The sequence below is a fragment of the Hyaena hyaena genome, unplaced genomic scaffold (genome assembly GCF_003009895.1).
Source record: "Hyaena hyaena isolate Hyena2069 unplaced genomic scaffold, ASM300989v1 scaffold_97, whole genome shotgun sequence".
NCBI classification, from domain to species: Eukaryota; Metazoa; Chordata; class Mammalia; order Carnivora; family Hyaenidae; genus Hyaena; species Hyaena hyaena.
In genome coordinates this window covers 560480-583675 of record NW_024080728.1, presented here as the reverse complement: position 1 = coordinate 583675, position 23196 = coordinate 560480, and the positions used below count along the sequence as shown (strand labels likewise).

The 23196-nt window shown below is 36.1% G+C and overlaps 1 protein-coding gene across 2 annotated transcripts in view; it reads right to left on the bottom strand.

Moving 5' to 3' along the window:
- FAM149B1 (family with sequence similarity 149 member B1) overlaps positions 1–23196 on the bottom strand; it is an 86189-nt gene that overhangs the window by 32581 nt on the left and 30412 nt on the right. For both annotated transcript variants that reach the window (XM_039235225.1, XM_039235226.1), the window contains exons 6-7: positions 14642–14812; positions 11528–11715 (exon numbers count right to left, since the gene is read on the bottom strand). In XM_039235225.1, coding sequence (XP_039091156.1) covers positions 11528–11715; positions 14642–14812 — 359 coding nt within the window. The remainder of the gene's footprint in view (positions 1–11527; positions 11716–14641; positions 14813–23196) is intronic.

The following is a 23196-nucleotide window of genomic DNA, read 5'->3' as shown; positions in this document are numbered from 1 at the left end:
GTGATCATATCATACATATTTTCAGATCACAATGCTATGAAACTTGAAGTCAACCACAAAAAATTTGGAAAGCTCTCAAATACATTGAGGTTAAAGAACATCCTGCTAAATAATGAATGGGTTAACTAGGAAATGAAAGAAGAAATTTTAAAAAAACATATGGAAGCAAATGAAAATGAAACATGAGTCCACACTCTTTGGGATGCAGCAAAGACAGTCCTAAGAGGAAAGTATATTGCAATTCAGGCCTGTCTCAAGAAGCAAGAAAGGCCCCAAATACTCAATCTAACCTTACACCTAAGGGAGCTAGAAAAGGAACAGCAAATAAAGCCTAAAGCCAGCAGAATAAGGGAAATAATAAAGATTAGAGCAGAAATAACGAATATAAAAACGACAACAACAACAAAACAGTAAATCAAAGAAATAAGAGCTCGTTCTTTGAAAGAATTTACAACATTGAAAGCCCCTAGCCAGACTTATCAAAAAGAAAAGAGAAAGGACCCACATGGATAAAATAATGAATGACAAAGGAGAGATCACAACCAACACCACAGAAATACAAACAATTATAATACTATGACAAGTTATATGCCAACAAACTGGGCTATCTGGAAGAAATGGACACTCCTAGAAACATACACCCTAACTACCAAAACTGAAAAGAAAGAGCACATAAGGAAATTGAATCAGTAATCAAAAATCTTTCAATAAACAAGAGTCCTGGGCCAGATGGCTTCCCAAGGGAATTCTACCAGCTATTTAAAGAAGAGTTAATACCTATTCTTCTCAAACTGTTCCAAAAAACAGAAAGGGAAGCTTCCAAACTCATTCTGTGAAGCCAGCATTACCTTGATTTCCAAACCAGACAAAAACTCCACTAAAAAGGAGAACTACAGGCCAATATCCCTGATGAACATAGATGCAGACATTCTCAACAAGATTCTAGCAAATTCAACAGTACATTAAAAATTTATTCACTATGATCAAGTGGGATTTATCCCTGGGCTGCAGGGCTGGTTCAATATTTGTGAATCAATCAACATGATAAACCACATTAATTAAAAAAAAAAAAAAAAGGATAAGAACTGTATGATCCTCAGGGCACCAGGGTGGCTCAGTTGGTTAAGCACCCAAGTTCAGCTCAGGTCATGTTTTGAGTTTGTGCGTTCATGTCATGATCTGCAATTTGTGGGTTCAAACCCCACATCAGGCCCTTTGCTGACAGCTTGGAGCCTGGAGCCTGCTTCAAATTCTGTGTCTCCCTCTCTCTCTGCCCCTCCCCCAGTTGTGCTCTCATGCCCCTCCTCTCTCAAAAATAAATAATCATAAAAAATGTTTAAGAAAAAAGGCCTGTATAAGCCTCTCAATAGATGCAGAAAAAGAATTTTACAAAATACACAATCCTTTCTTGATAAAAACCCTCAAGAAAGTAGGGATATAAGGAATATTCCTCGATATCATAAAGAGCATATATGAAAGACCCACAGCCAATATCATCCTCATTGGAGAAAAACAGAGGTTTCCCCCTAAGGTCAGGAACACAACAGGGATGTCCACTCTCATCACAGTTGTTTAATATAATACTGGAAGTCCTAGCTTCAGTAATCAGACAACAAAAAGAAACAAAAGGCATACAAATTGGCAAGGAAGAAGTCAAACTTTCACTCTTCAAAGATGACATGATACTCTAAGTGGAAAACCTGAAAGACTACACCAAAAACCTGCTAGAACTGATACATGAATTCAGCAAGGTCGCAGGATATAACATCAAGGTACGGAAATTGGTTGCATTTCTAAACACCAATAATGAAGCAGCAGAAAGAGAAATCAAGGAATTGATGTTATTTACAATTGCACCAAAAACTATAAGATATCTCAGAATAAAAATAACCAAAGAGGCAAAAGATCTGTCCACTGAAAACTATAGAAAACTTGTAAAAGAAATTGAAGAAGATACAAAGAAATGGAAAAGCATTTCATGCTCATGGATTGGAAGAACAACTATTATTAAAATGTTGATACTACCGAAAGCAGTCTACACATTCAGGGCAATCCCTATCAAAATAATCCAACATTCTTCACGAGCTAGAACAAACAATTGTAAAATTTGTATGGAACCACAAAAGACCATGAATAGCCAAAGCAATGTTGAAAAAGAAAACCAAAGCTGGAGGCATCACAATTTCAGATTTCAAGCTATATTACAAATCTGTAATCAAGACAGTATGGTACTGGCAAAAACCAGAAACAGATCAATGGAACAGAACAGAGAATCCAGAAATGGATCCACTAATGTATGGCCAACTAATCTTCAACAAAGCAGGAAAGAATATCCAATGTGGCAGCGCGGAGGGAGGGGATAAGACAGTCTCTTCAGGAAATGGTGCTGGGAGAACTGGACAGCGACATGCAGAAGAATGAAACTGTATCACTTTCTTACACCATACACAAAAATAAATTCAAAATGGATGAAAGTCAAAAATGTAAGACAGGAAGCCATCAGAATCCTACAGGAGAAAATAGGCAGCAATCTCTTTGACCCTGGCCACAACAACTTCTTACTAGACATGCTTCCAGAGCCAAGGGAAACAAAAACAAAAATGAACTAGTGGAACCTTATAAAGATAACTTCACCCACAATCCTCTGAAGTGAGAAAGAAAAAGAGAGAGAGAGAGAAGAATCATTGGCTCATTTCTGATCATGTGACATTTGGCGTTACATACTACTCATGTTGCAAAACATCGCTTGTTTATCAAGTTAAAATGTATTAGGAATGTTTGTCTTGTGGAACACTTGCAGAACAAGTTACTCACAATCCAAGGCTTTACTATGCATACAATGGAATATTACTTGGTGGTCAAAAAGAATGAAGCCAGGGCACCTAGGTGGCTCAGTCAGTTAGGCCTATGACCTCAGCTCAGGTCAGTTTGTGAGTTGGAGCCCTGCATCAGCCTCTCTGTTGTCTGCACAGAGCTACTCCAGATCCTCTGTCCCCCTCTCTCTCTGCCCCTCCCCTGCTCATTCTCTCTCTCTCTCTCTCTCTCTCAAAAATAAATATAAAGAAAAAAACTTAATAGAAGAGTGAAAACTTGCCATTTGCAACAAAGTGGATGGAACTACAGCGTATTACACTAAGTGAAATAAGTTAGAGAAAGACAAATGTCATGATTTCACTCATGTGAAATTAAGAAACAAAACAGATGGACACAGAGAAAGGGGAGGAAAAACAATATAAAAAGAGAGGGAGGCAAACCATAAGAGACTCTAAATACAGAGAACAAACTGAGGGTTGCTGGAGGGAAGATGGTCAAAATGGGTGATAGGCATTAGAGGGCACTTGTTGGGATAAGTACTGGGTGTTATATGTAAGTGATGAATCATTAAATTCTACTACTGAAACCAATACTACATATATTTTAAATAACATGAATTAAAAAAAAAAAACCAGTAGAACTGATCAATGAAACCAGGAGCTGGTTCTTTGCAAAAATTAATAAATTTGATAAACTATAGCCACACTTATCCAAAAGACAAGAGAAAGGACCCAAATAAATAAAATCACAAATGAGAGAGGAGAAATAACAACCAACACCATAGAAATACAAACAATTAGAACATTGTAAGTATGCCAACAAATGGACAACCTAAAAGAAATAGGTAATTCTTAAGAAACTGACTGCCAAAAACTGAAACAGAAAGAAATAGAAAACTTAAATAGAATGTTAAGCAGCAAACAGATTGAATCAGTAATAAGAAAAAAATTCCCAAACAAAAGTTTAGGACCAGATGGCTTCACAGACAAATTCTACCAAACATTTAAAGAATAGTTAATACCATGGGGCGCCTGGGTGGCTTAGTTAGTTAAGCGTCCGACTTTCGCTTGGGTCATGATCTCGCGGTTCATGGGTTCGAGCCCCGCATCGGGCTCTGTGCTGACTGCCAGCTCAGAGCCTGGAGCCTGTTTCAGAGTCTGTGATTCCCTCTCTCTCTGCCCCTCCCCTGCTCACGCTGTCTGTCTGTTTGTCTCTCTCTCTCTCCTAGAAATAAATTTTTAAAAAAACATTAAAAAAAAAAAAAGAATAGTTAATACCTAATCTTCTCAAACCATTCCAAAAATGGAAATGGAAGGAAAACTTCCAAATTCATTTTATGAGGCCAGCATTACTCACTAAAACCAAAGACACCATAAAAAAGAGAACTATAGGCCAATATTTCTGTTGAACACAGATGCAAAAATCCTCAACAAAATAACAAATATTGTTAAAATATCCATACAACCCATAAAAAAGAGGATTAAAGTGAACTCAGAAATGAAAAAGGAAATGTAATAACTGATTCCAAAGTAATAAAGGATCATAAAAGACTATGAACATTTCTATACCAACAAATTTGACAACCTAAAAGATATGGATAAATTTCTAAAAACATACAACCTACCAAGACTGAATCATGATGAAATGGAAAGTGTAAACACACCAGTTGAATTTGCAAGAAAAAACTTGGCAACAAACAAAATTTCAGGACCATATCGCTTCATCAGTGAATTCTAACAAACATTCAAAGAATTAACACCAACCTTTCTCATACTCTCCCAAATAACAGAAGAGGAAAGAATTCTAAACCATTTTTTTTAACAAGGCTAGCATTACCCTAGTACCAAAACCAAGGATGCCACAAGAAGAGTACAGACCAATATTCCTGATGAACATAAATGCAGAAATCCTCAACAAAATATTATCACACCAAATTCCACAATACACTCGAAGGATAATATATCATGAATAGGTGAGATTAACCCAGGGATGCAAGGATGGTTCAGCATCTGTAAATCAGTCAATGTGATACACTACATTAATAAAAATGAATATCATATGATAATATCCATACATGCAGAAAAATCATTTGACAAAATTCAAAGCTCTCAGCAAAGTGAGTACAGAGGGAATGTACTCTAACATAATAAAGGACATATATGACAAGCCCATAGCTAACATTATGTTCAACAGTGAAAAGCTGAAAGTTTCTTCTAAGATCAGAAATAAGACAAGGATGTGCACTCTCACCACTTTTATTCAACATAGTATTGGAAGTCCTAGCCAGAGCAGTTAGGCAAGAAAAAGAAACAAAAGGCATTCAAACTGGGAAGGAAGAAATAAAACTCTCACTATTTGCAGATAACATTATATTATATAGAAAGCCCTATAACATCAAAAACTGTTAGAATGAATGAATTCAGTAAACTTGTAGGATACAAAATCAATACACAAGAATCTACTGCATTTCTGTACACTAATAATAGAATATAAGAAAAGAAATTAAGAAAACAATCCCACTTGCATCAAAAAGAATAAAATACCTACAAATAAATTTAACTAAGGAGGTAAAAGACCTGTATACTAAGAACTATAAAACATTAATGAAAGAAATGGAAGAAGACACAAATAAATGGAAAGATATTCTGTGCTCACAGATTAGAAAAATTAATGTTGTTAAAACATCCAAAATACCCCCCCCTCAAATGCACAGATTCAATGTGACTCCTATCAAAATTCAAACGGCTTTTTTCACAGAAATAGAACAAACAATCCTAAAATTTGTGTGGAAGCATAAAGACCCCAAATAACCAATCTTGAGAAAACAAAGCTGGAAGAATCTTGCTCCCTGATTTCAAGTTATATTATGTAGCTATAGCAATTAAAACAGTTTGGTACTGGCATAAAAACAGACACATAGATCTATACAACAGAACAGAAAATTCAGAAATAAACCCACATACAGGAGATAAGAATATAAAAGAAGTAAAGGACAGTCATTTCAATAATTGTTTTTTGGAAAGTTGGACCAGTATCTTATACCATATACAAAAGTCAATTTAAAATAGATTAAAGGCTTGAACATAAGACCTGAAACCACAAAACTTCTAGAAAAAACATGAGGTAAACTTCTTGACATAGGCCTTGGCCATGATTTTTTAAATCTAATGCCAAAAGCAAAATCAACATCAAATTAAAAAGCTTCTGCACAGCAAAAGGAAAAATTGACTAAATGGAAAAGCAGCCTATTGAATGGGAGAAAATACTTGCAAATCATCTGTCTGATATGGGACTAACTTCTAAAATTTATGAAAATATATACATAGCCAAAAAAAAAATCCACTTTAAAAATGGGCAGAAGATCTGAATAGACATTTTCTCAAAGAAGAACCAGAGATGGCCAAAAGGTACATGAAAAGATGCTCTACATTACTTATCAAGGAAGTGCAGATCAAAATTAAAATGCGGTTTCACCTCACACTAGTCAGAATAGCTATGATCACAAAGTCTAGAAATAACAAGGGTTGGCAAGGAGGTGCAAAAAGAGAACCCTTGTGCACTACTTGTGGAAATGTAAATTGGTGTAGCCACTATAGGAACCAGTATGGATTTTCCTCAAAAAAATTAAAGATAGAGCTACCATATGATCCAGCTATTCCACTGCTGGGTATTTATCAAAAAAAAAAAAAATGAAAATACCAACTTGAAAAGATATATGACCTCAATGTTCATTGCAGAATTATTTACAATAGTAAAGATATGGAAATGATTGAAGTGTCCATCAATAGATGAATGGATTAAAAAAACCAAAACAACTGTAGTGTATATATACAATGAAATATACTTCAGGCCTAAAAAAGAATGTAATCTTTCTATAAGTGACAACATGAATGGACCTGGAGGGCATTATGCTAAGTGAAGTAAGTTAGAGAAAGACAAATAGCATATGATCTTTCTTATAGATGGAATCTAAAAATAAATAAATAAAACCAAGCCATAGACACAGAGAAGAGATTGGTAGTTGCTAGAAGAAGGGCATAGGGAGTTAGAGAAATGGGTGAAAATTTATTTGTTTTTGTTTTTAGAATGAATCAATTGAATTTTAAATTTTCATATCTATAGAAGAATTAATCCCCAAAAGACTCACATTTACATACAGGTTTAAAATATTTTATAATGTTTTTAATGAGATAAAATTCATATAACAAAAAATTCATTTTTAACCATTTTACAGTATACAAGTAATTGGTTTTTAGTGTATTCACAATGTTGTACACCACTATCTAATGTCAGAAAATGTCTATCACTGCAGAGACACCACATACCTCCCAATTCCCTTCTTCCTCTATCCCTTGGCAGCCACTAAACTACTTTCTGTCTCTATTGATATGCCTGTTCTGGACATTTCATCTGAATAAAATCATACAATATATGGCCCTTTGTGTTTGGCTTCTTACCCTTAGCATAATGTTTTCAAAGTTTATCCATGTTGTAACATGCATGATTACTTAATTTTGGTTTATGAATGAATAATATTACATTGCATAGTACATTAGTTACTTATCCTGCTATAACAATATACCACAGACTGGATGGCTTAAATAACAGAAATTTATTTTCTTACAGTTCTGAAGGTTAGAAGTTCAAGATCAAGGTGCTATCTGGCACGTAGGCAGCTGTGTCCTTGAATTACCACTTTTCTGTGAATGCACAGAAAGGGAGCTCTGGTCTCTTCCTCTTCTTATAAGGATGCCAGCTCTATAGGATTAGAGCCCCATGCTTATGACTTTATTTAGCCTTAATTACCTTCCTAAAAGCCCCACCTCCAAACAGTCTCACTGGGGGTTAGGGCTTCAACATATAAATTTTGAGGAGGACAATTCAGTCCATAATACATGTATATACCAAATTTTGTTTCTCCATTCATAGCTGATGAACATTTGCACCGATTCTACTTTTTGACCATTATGAAAATGCTGCTGTGAACGATCATACACATGCTTTTTTGTAGGAAGGTTTCAGTTCTCTTGGTTATATACCTTTGAGTGGAATTGCTGGTCATATGGTAATCTTATGTTTAAGCTTTTGAGGAACTACCAAACAGTTTACATGGTGGCCACACCATTCTACCTTACCCCAGCAATGTATGAGGGTTCACATCCTCACCAATACTTGTTATTGTCTTTTTCTTTTTTAACAGAGCCATCCTAGTGGGTAGAAGTAGCATTTCATTGTGATTTTGGTTTCGGTTTGTATTTCCCTAATGAATAAGGATGTTGAACATTTTTTAATATGCTTAATGGCCATGTGTGTATCTTCTTTGGAGAAATACCTATTGAAGTTGTTTGCCCATTTTTAAATTGAGTTGTGTGTCCCTTTGTTGTTGAATTGTACTTTACATATTATGGATGCTAGATTCTTAACAGGTGTATGATTTGCGTGTATATTCTCCCACTCTGTAGGCTGTCTTTTCACTTTCTTGATAATATCCTTTGATACATACATTTATTTTTAGGATAAAATCCAGTTTATTGATTTTTTTGTTGCTTGTGGTCTTTGTGTCATATCTAAGAATCCATTGCCAAATCCAAGCTCATTAAGATTTACTCAAGTTTTCTTCTAAGAGTTTTTTAGTTTTAGTTCTTAAATATATGCTTGTTATTCATTTTCAGTTGATACTTTGTATGTAGTGTGAAAAAAGGGTCCAAATTCATTCTTTCTCATGTGGTTATCCAGTTTTAGCACCATTCGTTCAAGAGACTATTCTTATCCCATTGAATGGTCTTGGCACCCTTGTTGAAAATCAATTGGCTGTAGATGTGAGGATTTATTTCTAGACTCTTGATGCTATCATGTTGATCTATATATCGATTCTTATGCCAGTACTACATTGTTTTGGCTAATGTACCTTTGCACTAAGTTTTAAAATCGGGAAGTGTGAAGCCTTATACTTCTTATACTTTGTTCTTTTTTAATATTATTTTGGACATTCACTCAAATCTATTTGGGAAGTATTGCCATCTTAACAATATTAAGTCTTCTAATCCATAAAACACAGGAAGACTTCCAATTCCTTAGGTTTCTTCTATTTTCTTACTATAATGTCTTGTAGTTTTCAGTGTAAAAGTCTTACAGTTCTCTGGTTAAGTTTATTTCTAAGTATTTTATTCTATTTATTATAAGTGAACTGTTTTCTTAGTTTCATTTTTGGTTGTTCATTGATAGAATAATTTTGAGAAGTATGATAGAGAAAGCATAAACTGCCTTGAACAGACTTAGTAGAAATCTGTATTTGGAGAATGCTATAGGGGAGGGTTCAGAAGGAAATGAGGAACATGTTATTAAAAACTGGAAGAAAGGAGGTGTTTGTTATTTAGTGGAAGAAAGTTTAGTGCAATGGTCTCCTATGATCATGTGGAAGGCAGAAGTTTAAGTGATGATTCTGGTGGTATAGCTAAGGAGATTTCTAATCTAAGTGTTGAAAGGGAGGCCTGATTTTTTTCCTGCTACTTATACAATAAAACAGGAGATGAGAAAGAGAAACTAATGGAAAAAATATTGAAAAAACATTAAATATAAAGAAACCAGGACTTGACAATTTTGAAAAATTTGTATATCTAGATGGCAAAAAAGTTTAAATGAAAGGCTGTCAGACCTTCAAAACTCTACTAACTGGAAGCAGTCTAATAAAACTACTTAGCTGCACATATGTGCTACCTTTTATGAAAAAGGAAGGGTGACTCAGAGGGCAAAACGAAGAGCCCAGAGGTTGGAACAAAGAGCTATTTCTAGGACTAGAACTCCCAATATTTTCCCAACTGGACTTCAGAATTACTATGAACCTTTTTTTTTTTTAACCTTCCATTCTTTTTTTTTTTTTAATGTTTATTTATTTTGAGAAAGAGAGAGAGAGAGAGAAAGAGAGACTGTGAGTGGGGTAGGGAGGGAGAAAAAGGGAGAATCCCAAGCAGGCTCTGCACTGTCAGCACAGAGCCCGACACTGGGCTCGATATTATGAACCCACAAGATCATGCCCTGAGCCAAAATCAAGAGTCAGACACTTAAATGACTGAGCCATCAAGGTGCCCCTTACCTTTCATTTCTGCCCACCCCCCTTATCTGGAATGTCTGTTATCCTTTCCCTGGTCTACTATTGTATGACAGGTGTGTTGGGGTAAAGTAACTTTTCTCTAGGAAAGAAATGGTAGGTTGGATTATATAGTTAGATGTTTATATACATGTGTATATAGCCTTTAGTTTCACAGATCTATAGATGGAAGGGAATTGGGCCCCAGTAACTTTACTTAATGTATTACATCCAGGAACTTTATTCATACCAGGACCTGATTTAGATGATAATATTTTAAACTTCTGAGCTGATGCTATAAAAAGAGGAGTCTCTTGGAAGCCTTGGGAATTGAATGTATTTTGCATGTGGGAGCACAGGAATCATTAGGAGCAAGTGGAAGAATTGTAATGGGCAAACTCTAAGGTGGCCCCTCTTACCTTGGTGTTCATATCTTTGTGGCATCTCCCTTTGAGTGTGACTTGCTTCAGACCAACATAAGATGGTAAAAGTGATGAGATGTCACTTCCATGAATATGTTATATAAGCTCTGTTTCACTAGCTGACTAGCTCTCAGCCTTTCTTGCTGGCTTTGAAGAAGAAAGCTGCTGTGATTCCTAAGGCTGCAAAAAACTCAATACTTCTAAGAACACACAGAAGGGGAAGTGGATCCTTTCCTAGGTGAGCCTCTACATGAGAGCCTAGTTGTGGCTAACACCTTGGTCACAGCTTTGTGAGATCCTAAGTAGAGGACTAGCCTGGTCTTCTGACCCACAAATCTGTGAGATAAAAAATGTATGTTGTTTGAAACTGATAAGTTATAATTTTTTGTGCAGTACAGAAAAACAAACAGTTCTCAAAAAACTAAATATACATTTAACCATATAATCAAACCATTCCACTTCTAGAAATTTACCTAAGAGAAAGGAAATGTAGGTGCAAAAAATTCTGGTACAGTAATGTGCATAATAGCTTTGCATATTATAGTCCCAAACTGAAAAGAACCCAAATGTCCATGAACAGGTAAATGGATAAACAAACTGTGGAAAGTAGAACATTTCTTAGGAATAAATTGCTGACACACACACTTACAGGGATGAATCTCAAAGCGGTCGTGCTGAATGAAGGAAGCTGACAAAAAGGAAATACCATGATTCCATTTATATGAAACTCTACAAAATAAAAACTAAACTATAGTGACAAAGCACATTTGTTGTCACTTGGTAGGTCAGGCAGGAGCAAAAGGGAGGAATTACAAAGGTCACGAATGTTTGGGGTTGATTGCTATGTTCATTATACGGACTGTGGTTTCATCTATGTATACATAGGTCAATTGACCAATTTACACTTTAAATATGAATAGTTTATTGTATATCAGTTATTCTTAAGTAAGGCAGTTTTAAAAAGGTATTTGCACACTTTTTTTTCCCACAAGTAATTATATTCAAGTAAAACACAGTATAGTCATCATAGAACAGCCTTGTTACTCATCCACTCATTCTCAAATATTGTCTAAATATGTGTCTGTGAAAAATACAAGTATGAATCTTTTGCAGTAATGAAACATATAATCTGAAAGACTAGTCAGTTAGAGTTCGGAAATCATAAATACTTATTTTTTTATATTGTTTTCGCAAAGATCCTTACCAGAAGCAAATCCCTCCCAATGACTGCGTGTTAACTGCTCCATACAGCTCAGAACCTTGCTCCACACGTCGTCAAACACATAAGCAAGGACGTCCTCTTTCATGCAGGAAAATGGAGCAATGGGAGGGTACCCTAATTTCTGTTTCTCTGAAGATGCTTGTAATTTCTTTCCTTGAAACCCCTCTTCCCTGTAACAGAAGCAAATAAGACTTCCTGGTTATTCTTTAGTGAGTATTCAGCACTGTCTTTTGTGCTTCTTCAGGAGTGTGATTTGTGTCCCTTCCCCGCATGTAGATGTATGTAGCTCAGCAAGCATATGTATGCAGCCTATGTGTTAAACTGTCTTGTGACCTAAGGGCGTTCTCAAACAGAGGAGACTAAATTTTCCTTTTTGCTCCCACCTTACCCCACTACTCTACAAAAAAAAAAAAAAAAAAAAAAAAAAAAGATGGAAAAAGAAAATGATAAAAAAGACTGAGAACTCATTGTGTATTTTTCAGCTTTAAACAGTGAACATTGTCAGTTGAGCAATAAGCTATGACAAGCATACGGAAATAATCTTTTTGTTGTGACTGGATAACATTTAGATTACTATTTATTAACATTTAATGATGGGCATGTGACTCTGTCACATAGTTATTTGAGGCAATGATTCATTAGGGAAATAGTGCACTTTTACTAATCCAAACAAACATTTGGCATTTGGCTAGAAAGGAAAAGGTGGGGAGACCATGAATCTATCTGCAGTCCAGAAACTCAGCCAAGTCTGTCTCTTCTCTGGGAGGGAATACCAATAACCCCTGTATTTGGGGGGCAAAAATCTAGCTGACAGAAGTGCTTACCTATGATAGATGTATTATGAATTAACACAAAGAAAATTCTGGAAAACTTGGGCTATGAAGAAATATCTTAAGGCCTCTACAGTGAAAATTATCCCTAGGGTAGCAGAGGTTTCAAGAATTAAATAAGCTCTAAGAAGGAAAGAAGGATGCTAAGAGGTTTATGCAGGGCAGCTAAAGACTCTACTTCTTTCCCAAGGAAGAGCTGCCCTGGCATTAGGCTGGGGAGAAGGCTGATTTAGTATAATTGTATTTAAATGTATATTCCTTTTATAGGAGATAACACTTTCGTATGATGAAAAAACTTCACGTTATACAGAAGGAAATGTATTTATGTAGTGAAAAATAAGTTTACATCTCTGTCTCCCAGTCACCATTCCCAGAAGCAAACATTATATATTGGCCCGGAGAAATAGTTACATTACATTGTACTGCACTGTGGTCTTTTATTTAACAATGTATCTGACCCTCCATCACTATTAATACATATAAATCTGCCTCTTAAAAAACAGCTGTCGGGCATTCCACTGGATATACCATAGTATATCTAACTATCCGGGTACCGATCACCCAGCCTTTTGTTCTTATAATCAATAGGACATTTAATATCCTTGTATGCAGTTCTTTGGGTATATGGATGTTATATCTGTAGGATAAATTCCTATAAATAGAATGAAATAGAGTGAAAGGGTATATGCATTTCAACTGGCAAGACATTGCCCACTTTCCTCTAAAGACAGATAATCTTCAGTATTGAAAAAATGTACCTTTTTTCCATTCAAGGAATTATTCAAACTTCTTTACTTTGTTTTCTCTTCCAGTCTGACAGATAAAATAGTATATTGTTGCTTAATTTGCATTACTAATTGTGAATGAAATTGGATCTTATTTCCTTTATTTAAATCCATTTTCTTTTGGGGTGCCTGAATGGCTCATTTGGTTAAGTGTCTGACTTGGGCTCAGGTCATGATCTCACAGTTCGTGAGTTTGAGCCCCACATCAGGCTTTGAGCTGACAGTGCGGAGCCTGCTTGGGATTCTCTCTCTCTCTCTCTCTCTTTCTCTCTGTCTCTTTTCTCTCTCTCTCTGCTCCTCCCCCACTTGTGTGAGCTCTAGAACTTTTAAAGGCTGCAGGAATAGCTTAAGAGGTTAATATTTCAGAAAGGTAGCATAGGATAGTGAATAGAGCACTGGATTTAGAATAAGATGAATAAGGTTTTAGGTCTTAGCTTTACCTCAGACATATCATTACACCACTCTGATTCTCACCTATCATAAAGACAGAAAATAATATCTGTGTCACAGGACTATTGTCAGAATACAATAAGAATGGTTATAAATAAGCATTAATTGTAAAGTCTGTGTGAAGTATAAGGTTTTATGTAAACTGTATGTACATTTTTCAAACAGGATTTATGTAAACAAAGTTCATACCTCTTCAACTGCTCTTTTGAAGTTTCAGATTTCTATGAGTTAACTGGTGATGATTACAAAAGGTAAAATCAAATTATGTGAAGAAAGAAATGAACTCATTTAAAAATGTTTAATCTCAGGAAGAGGCAAATAACATGTGTAGGAAGAAAATACATAAGCAAGTCTGGTATGTGAAAGCAATAGGAATTCATATCAACTAAGCATATGGACCCTGGATACCTGAGAAGTAATAGGAAATAAATAACCAAGTGACATAAATCTAATTATAGGTAATATTGGTGACATACTTTTGGTTGTGTTTTCTTTGTTTGGGGGGGGTTCTGGGTAGTAGATTTTATTATTATTTTTTCAATCCATTTTTAGGGAAAGAGTGAGCATGAATGGGGGAGAGGAGGAGCTCAGAGAGAGAAAGAGAAAGAGAATCTAAAGCAGGTTCCACACTCAATACAGAGCCCAATTCAGGGCTTGATCTCACAAACCTGGGATCATAACCTGAGCCAGAATCAAGAGTCAGATGCTCAATGGACTGAGTCACCCAGGTGCCCCTAAGTAGTATACTTTAGAAAAAACAGAGGAGCCCATGAGTGGCTCAGTCAGTTAAGCATCCAACTTCAGCTTAGGTCATAATCTCATGGTTTGTGAGTTTGAGACCTGTGTCAGGCTCTGTACTGACAGCTCAGAGCCTGGAGCCTGCTTCAGATTCTTTGTCTCCCTCTCTCCCTGCCCCTCCCCTGCTCAAGCTCTGTCTCTCTGACTCTCAAAAATAAATAGACATTAGAAAAAATAGTTATTAATACACAAAATAGGAGGGGAGTAAAAAGCTTAAAAGACTTAATACTCACTTATCAGTGTGGTCGAATGCTAGGTATTCCTCTATTATTCCTTCAGAGAAGATTACACAGTCTTCCTCTTCTCTTTCTATAGAATACACACTAGGAGATTTGGCAATTGAAGGTGCTTTATGAGCATAAGAAGATGAAGAAAAATGTAACTTCTTTCCCCTAATACCAAATCTGGGACAGGAAAAAGCAAATATTAGTTATAAATAAACAGTTCTTACAGCAATTCAGTCATACAAGATTTCAGCTCAAAATCCCTTGCCCTGCTGACACCTCCCCAGACTATTCTTAGACTTAATGCCTATTGTTCTCAGAACAGGAAGATAAACACTAGCCATCGACCTACTCTGCCTAGGTGTACCATGTAGTATCAAATACTATTTGCTATCTTTTCAGATGTAACAGCTAAGGCTATAAGTTTAAAAAAAATTAAGAATAACCAGTGAGAATGGATAGTATCAAAAAGACAAGAAATAACAAGTGTTGGCAAGGATATGGAGAAAAGGGAACCTTCATGCACTGTTGGTGGGAATGTAAACTGGTGCAGCCACTATCGTTACTCAAAAAAATTAAAAATAGACATACATACGACCCGGTAATTCCACCACTGAATATTTACCTGTAGAAAATGAAAACACTAATTTGAAAAGATATATGCACTCCTGTGTTTATTGCAGCATTATTTATACAATAGCCGATATGAAAGCAACCTAAGTGTCCACAGATAGATTCATGGATAAAGATGTGGTATGTATATATAATGGAGTATTACTCAGCCATGAAGAAGATTGAAACTTGCCATTTGCTACAACATGGATGGACATAGAGCATATAATGCTAAGTGAAATAAGTCAGACAGGAAAAGACAAATACCATATGATTTCCCTGAAACATGGAATCTAAAAACCACAACAAATGAACAAACAAAACAAAACAGAAACAGATTCATAAATATAGAGGACAAACTGGTGGTTGCCAGAGGGAATAGGGATTGGAAAGTGGATAAAATAGGTGAAGGGTATTAAGAGGTACAGATTGACAGTTATAAAATAAATAAGTCATGGGGATTAAAAGTATGGCATAGGGAACAGTCAATAATATTGTAATAACTTTGGTGCCAGATGGTAACCATACCTATTGTGGTAAGCATCTTGCAATTTATATAACTGATGAACCACTGTGTTGTACACCTAATACTAATATTTTATAATCAAGTCTCCTTCAATAAAAAAACTTTTGAAAAATTAGCAATCTTAATAATTACAACTTTCAGGTACCTCAGGAGATTATATGCTTATTTCAGGAACTCCATCATAGTTCAAAATGCATACTCCTAAAGAGCAGGGATCTGCTCATATTTATATTTAAATTTCTCTTCCTTCCTGGGTATTCAATGAATATATGATGACTCATTCAATTCAGAATCTTTACTTCGGAGAAAACCAGTCAAATCTGAGCTGTAGTACAGTTTTTTTTTAATGGCTCTGTTTAAACCAAATATTAAATATAACCAATGTATATTTTGTGATATTCTTTATACTTTTTTGTACCTTAAGCATTTTTTAATGAAAAAAAAGAAAAAGAATAAACCTGTGGCATTTTTCAGCAAGGCTAGTGGGAAAAGCTGACTTGAAGACATTTTGGAAATATGTATTAGAAGCCTTAAAACAGGGGCCCCTGGGTGGTTTAGTCGGTTAAGCGTCTGACTTTGGCTCAGGTCATGATCTCGTGGTTAGTGGGTTCGAGCCCTGCATCGGGCTCTGTGCTGACAGCCAGCTCAGAGCCTGGAGCCTGTTTCAGATTCTGTGTCTCCCTCTCTCTCTGACCCTCCCCTGCTCATGCTGTCTCTCTCTCTCTCAGAAATAAATAAAACGTTAAAAAAAATTTAAAAAAAGAAGCCATAAAACAAACATACCTGTTGATTCAGTGATTTTATTTGTAGGGGTTTCTTTCAAGGATATGACCTACATGATTCAGCCATAAAAATTATCATCACAGAATTGTTTATAATTGCCAAAAATGAAAACTAGCCCAACTGTTTCAAAATACACAGTTGGGGACTGGTTGTTTAAATAAAAGTATATTCTTGCAATAGAATATTATAAGGTCATTAATGTGTGAGAAAATTAAGATTTCCACAATGAGACAGTAAGTATAAAAATATTAAAAATATGTATAGTATTTTCATAAAACTGTATACATATGTGGCAGAGAATGCCAAATGCCCCCCAGCATCTATTCTCCCCTTTACTAGTAAGTCATGCCAATTTAATTCAGGAGAGCAATACATTTCCCACGGCCTTGTAGCCAAATGTAACCAATGAGATATGAACAGAATTTTTTAAATATTTTATTTATGTATTTTTGTAAATTTTTTTAAATTTGTATTGAAGTTAGTTAGCAAATAGTGCAACAATGATTTCAGGAGTAGATTCCTTAATGCCCCTTACCCATTTAGCCCATCCCCCCTCCCACAATCCCTCCAGCAACCCTCTTTTTGTTCTCTATATTTAAAAGTCTCTTCTGTTTTGTACCCCTCCCTGTTTTTATATTATTTTTGCTTCCCTTTCCTTATGTTCATCTGTTTTGTATCTTAAAGTCCTCACATGAGTGAAGTCATGTGATATTTGTCTTTGACTCACTAATTTCGCTCTGCATAATACCCTCTAGTTCCATCCACATAGCTGCAAATGGTAAGATTCCATTCTTTCTGATTACCGAGTAATACTCATCGTATATATATACCACATCTTTTTTAACCATTCATCCATCGATGGACATTTGGGCTCTTTCCATACTTTGGCTAGTGTCCATATCGCTCCTATAAACATTAGGGTGAATGTGCCCCTTTGAAACAGCACACCCGTATCCCTTGGATAAACAACTAGTAGTGCAATTGCTGGGTCGTAAGGTAGTTTTATTTTTAATTTTTTGAGGATCTCCCATACTGTTTTCCAGAGTGGCTGCACCAGTTTGCATTCCCACCAGCCGTGCAAAAGAGATCCTTTCTCTGCATCCTCGCCAACATCTGTTGTTGCCTGAGTTGTTAACGTTAGCCATTCTCACAGGTGTGAGGTAGTATCTCATTTTGGTTTTGATTTGTATTTCCCTGATGATGAGTGATGTTGAGCATTTTTTCATGTTTCGGTTGGCCATCTGGATGTCTTCTCTGGAGAAGTGTCTATTCATGTCTTCTGCCCATTTCTTCACTGGATTGTTTTTTTTGGCTATTGAGTTTGATAAGTTCTTTATAGATTTTGGATACTAACCCTTTATTTGATATGTCATGTGCAAATATATTCTCCCATTCCATCAGTTGCCTTTTAGTTTTGCTGATTATTTCCTTTGCTGTGCAGAAGCCTTTTATTTTGATGAGGTCCTAATAGTTCATTTTTGCTTTTGTTTCCCTTGCCTCCAGAGACATGTTGAGTAAGAAGTTGCTGCAGCCAAGGTCAAAGAGGTTTTTGCCTGCTTTCTCCTGTAGGATTTTGATGGCTTCCTATCTTACATTCAGGTCTTTCATCCATTTTGAGTTTATTTTTGTGTATAGTGTAAAAAAGTGGTCCGGGTTCATTTTTCTGCATGTGGCTGTCCAGTTTTCCCAGCACCACTTGCTGAAGAGACTGTCTTTATTCCATTGGATATTCTTTCCAGCTTTGTCAAAGATTAGTTGGCCGTACGTTTGTGGGTCCATTTCTGGGTTCTCTATTCTGTTCCATTGATTTGAGTGTCTGTTTTTATGCCAGTAGCATACTGTCTGGATGATTACAGCTCTGTAATATAGCTTGAAGTCTGGGACTGTGAAGCCTCCAGCTTTGGTTTTCTTTCTCAAAATTGTTTTGGCTATTCAGGGTCTTTTCTGTTTCCACACAAATTTTAGGATTTTTTTTCTAGTTCTGTGAAGAATGCTGGTGTTATTTTCATAGGGATTGTGAGATATGAGCAGGACTCTGAGAAGGTTGTTTAAAGGGAAATGACTTGGCTGTAAGGGGTGCCCTTTTGCCCTTCTGCCTTTCCTTTCTGCCACCTGGAAAGTGAATGTCATGTTTGGAACTCTATCAGCCATCCTGGATCACGAAGACAACTTATGGAAAAACATCCTGGGTTAATATGGTATAACAAAAAGATGAAAAGAGTCTAAAGCCCTGAAAACACCATGCCACTACCATACAATCTTTAGATACTGTCCCCTGAGCCTTCTTTTAAAACAGAAACAAACTGTTAAGTAAGCCATTAAATAAAGTGTAGAGTTCATAGGAAGTGGTTGGAAAGATAGGTAGCCAGACTTGGGCTAACTGATAGCAATAAAAACTATAAAGTTTTTAAGAAGGTGAATGACAAGATCTTTGCTGTGGTGGTAATGAGGAAGATAATGTGGTTTGGAAGCTAGTGCGAAAGATAAAACAAGAGCAAGTGAGCTGATGAGAGTCTCGACCATGGCAGGATGCATGCACCCTGTATTTGAGGATGGAGAGATAGTAAGAGATTAGAAACAGTTTGGAAAACCAACACATCTAGACCGCTGGTATTACTGTTTATGAAAGTATCAAATTTGAGACATAAGGTCTTTTAAATCACTGTTCTGAAATTCTAAACAGTGATTTCGAAATCTAGTCAAAGATTTATGCCAATCCATGACAACATTTTAACTGATCTACACCAAAAGGAAGAAAATAAGGACAGTGCCCAGGAAGACTGCCAAATCTCCTTTTCTTGAAAAGGACTGTCCTTATTTTGAGATCACGCACTTCATGCTTTTTCTTTTATAAAATAGTGATGTTAGTTGTTATTTTATGTTTTTTTAACATAATATGACAAAATTAAAAGCTGCCAAACCCATGTCAAACACTGGATACCCACGATTCTGTATGTTATTATGCTGTTGTGTCATTCCATTTGTATTAGTAGCCAAACAGTTTTTTAATCAGTGGTGACTAACTGAATTTTTATAAATTTTGTTCTTTTTAAGTAAACTCTGTACCCAACATGGGGCCCCCCCAGGATCTATACCCAACATGGGCCCCCCCCCCAGTTGTATGCTCTACTAACTGAGCCAGTCAGTCCCTGAAGATTTTATTATTTTTTAAAGTAAACTCTCCACTCGGCATGGGGCTCAAAGTTACAACCCCAAGATCAAGAGTTGAATGCTCTATCGACCTAGCCAGGCACTCCTCTGGAATATTTTGCTTTGAAAATAAAATAATTTTATGTTTCTGTTAATAACAAAATTTCAGATAAATGAGGAAGAAAAATGTTCCCATTTGCTCTAAAGCTGAAGCAAAAAACAGTATTCTACATCATAAAACTGTGTTTGCAAATGTTGCTTAAAAATTTGTTAATGTTAATTTATTTTTGAGAGAGAAAGAGGGTGGGGGGGGGACAGAGAGAGACAGAGAGAGACAGAGAGAGAGAGAGAGAGAGAGAGAGAGACTCTGAAGCAGTCTCCAGGCTCTGAGTTGTCAGCACAGAGCCTGATGCGAGGCTCAAACTCATGAACTGTGAGATCATGACCTGAGCCGGAGTCGGATGCTTAACCAACTGAGCCACTCAGTCACCCCTGCAAATGTTATTTTTTGACAAAGAAGCCCTTTAAATCATCAGACTTCAGATATTACCATGTCTGGAAAATAACCTTTAACTTTTAAACTGTAATTCTTTATTTTTTAATTTTTTAAAATGTTCATTTATTTTTAAGGGAGAGAGAGAGAATGAGCAGGGGACAGCAGAGAGAGAGAGGGAGACACAGAATCCAAAGCAGGCTCCAGGCTTTGAGCTGTTAGCATAGAGCCTGACGTGGAGCTTGAACCCACAAACTATGAGATCATGACCTGAGCCAAAGTTGGGTGCTTAACCAGTTGAGCCACCCAGGCACCCCAAAACATGTTTGTAATTCTTTCTTAGTAGAAGAATAACAGGGGATTGCCTAATGTATTGCTCTGCTAGTAGTAATATTTAATTTGGTATCTTTTATTGTGAGAAGAAAAAAATCACTGGCACTTTATTCTTCAAACATATGCATGGAGAATAAAATGACTTTGCTAGGTTTTTTAAACAGAAATTTTAATTTGGAGCCAGCCTACCCACGTGTAGGCCTTAGGAGGTAGAATCCTGCAACCTTCATGGAAGTGATTATTGCAAGACCCTCCAAGGTGGCTGAGAGGAACAGGTGGCCAAGAGCTCTCCTTCTTGACCAGGATCTGAAAAGTGCAATTAGCCACTCTCAACTCCACTTCAAACCAACCTTATCATCAACTGGACCTCTAGAAAAGACTGAAATAGAGGAAATTTATATGAAAATTGATCTCATGATGTCACAAGGGAGAAAACTTAGAATACTGGAAAGGAAGTATGACTGTGGATGGCCTTGCCAGTAGAACTAAAATGTCTCCATGACTTTGGAAAACTTTAGAAAGTTCTTTATGTCTTAAAAAAATTTTTTTAACCCTGCTTTGTAATTAGTTTAACTGGCCCTTGCATTTAGGACAGTTGTATAAAGAAATCAAAGAAGATGAAAACAAAGGATATAATTTGTAATGAGTGATAAAGGCAGGCATACTTTACTGTAACCAGAAAGCAAGGATATGGTCAAGACAAAAACAAAGGAACTAGCTTGACATGGCCAAGTTGTAACAATTTGAGCACTAATAATTATGATTAAAATATATAAAAATTTTCAAATGCTCTGAGTTCATAATTGTACTCAAGAAAATATCAAGTATGGGGGCGCCAGGGTGGCTCAGTCGGTTAAGCATCCAACTTCAGCTCAGGTCATGATCTCACGGTTCGTGGGTTCGAGCCCCGCACTGGGCTGTGCTAACAGCTAGCTCAGAGCCTGGAGCCTGTTTCAGATTCTGTATCTCCCTCTTTCTCTGACCCTCCCCTGCTCATGCTGTTTCTCTCTCTCTTTCTCTCTCTCTCAGAAATAAATAAACATTAAAATTTTTTTTAAATAAAATATCAAGTATAGACAAAGTAGTGATTACATGAAAATATGGATTATGTTTGTTATTGCTTTCCATAAGCAGTGGTATGCTAATAAAGCTGGATAATTTGTTTCATCCAAGTAAATGTAGTGTATGAAGTACAGATAGACATTTGTTTTATCTGTACAGTAAATAAAAGTACAATTGAAAACTGTAAGCAAACAGTCCAGAAAAGCAAATCCAAAAATAAAAAGGGCCAATCATCAGTTGTGGTAGCAAGAAGAAAGAAAGGAGGTCTGCAGTATGTTGCAATTTAGCCAAATATCCTAAAAAAGGAGGGGCTAAATGCTCAGGCTTGATTACTTATTTCCTTGGAGATGAAGTTTTCAAATGGAACTACCACTTATAAGATAAGGTGAACAGGGGGTGCCTGGGTGCCTTAGTCAGTTGAGAGTCTGACTTTGGCTTGGATCATGATCTCGAGGTTGATGAGTTCAAGCCTCCTGTTGGGTATGCTGCTGTCAGCACGAAGCCTGCTTCAGATCCTCTGTCCCCCTCTCTCTCTCTGCCCTTCTCTGCTTGTGCATGCTCTCTCAAAAATAAATAAACATTAAAAAAATAAAGTGAACATAAAGTTTATACTAACATCAGGTAAATATCTGAACAGCATGAATTATGTAATTTTGGTGAGAATTAAAGAATATATCATTTCTGTGTGAAAAATGTAATTATGATTAGTAAATGTACAATTACAATTAGTAATGCAATTTATAATTAGTTTGTAAAAATATGGAAGTTATATTAAATAAGTAAACTTAAAAAGGGTTATTGATGTTAGATATGAGATTTAAGTTTAAAAAGAAACAGCTGGGGCACCTGGGTGACTTAGTTGGTTAAGCATCACTCTCCTGGGTTTGGCTCAGGTCGTGACCTCATGGTTCATGGGTTTAAGCCCTGCATCAGGCTCACGCTGACAATGCAGAGCCTACTTGGGATTCTTTCTCTCTATCCCTTTCTGCCCCTCCCCTGGTCATGCTCTCTCTCTCTCTCTCTCAAAATAAATAAAAACTTAAAAAAAAAAAAAAAAAGGCTCAATTGAGGCACCTGAGTGGGTCATTCAGTTAAGCATCTGACTGTTGATCTCAGCTCAGGTTTTGATCTTAGGGTCATGAGTTTCATGGGTTCAAGCCCTGTATTGGGCTTTACACAGGGCGTACTTAAAACAAAAAAACAAAAACAAAAACAAAACAAAAAAACTCAGCCTACTGACAAGAAGTTTGAATTTAAATCCTTGGAGAGAAGCAAACAAATCCCATTCTCTTACCAATTTAGGTTGTAACACAGATCCTATAACCCTAACTGGCCTAAAACAGTAACGTTTTACTTTGTGGTTTCTTGAAATGACTACAAGCCCAAAGACGCATTAAAAGTAAGCATTACTACATATCTTTAGCAGGTATCAAATAAGTAAAACTACCGTCTTGGGAAAAAATATAGGAATAAAAAATGAATTAAAACCATGATATTTTCACAATACACTTAAGGGTAAACATAGATTTTTAAATAACCCTATTTATTTTTTAAAAAATTTAGTTTAAATTCCACTTAGTCATCATATAGTGTGATACCAGTTTC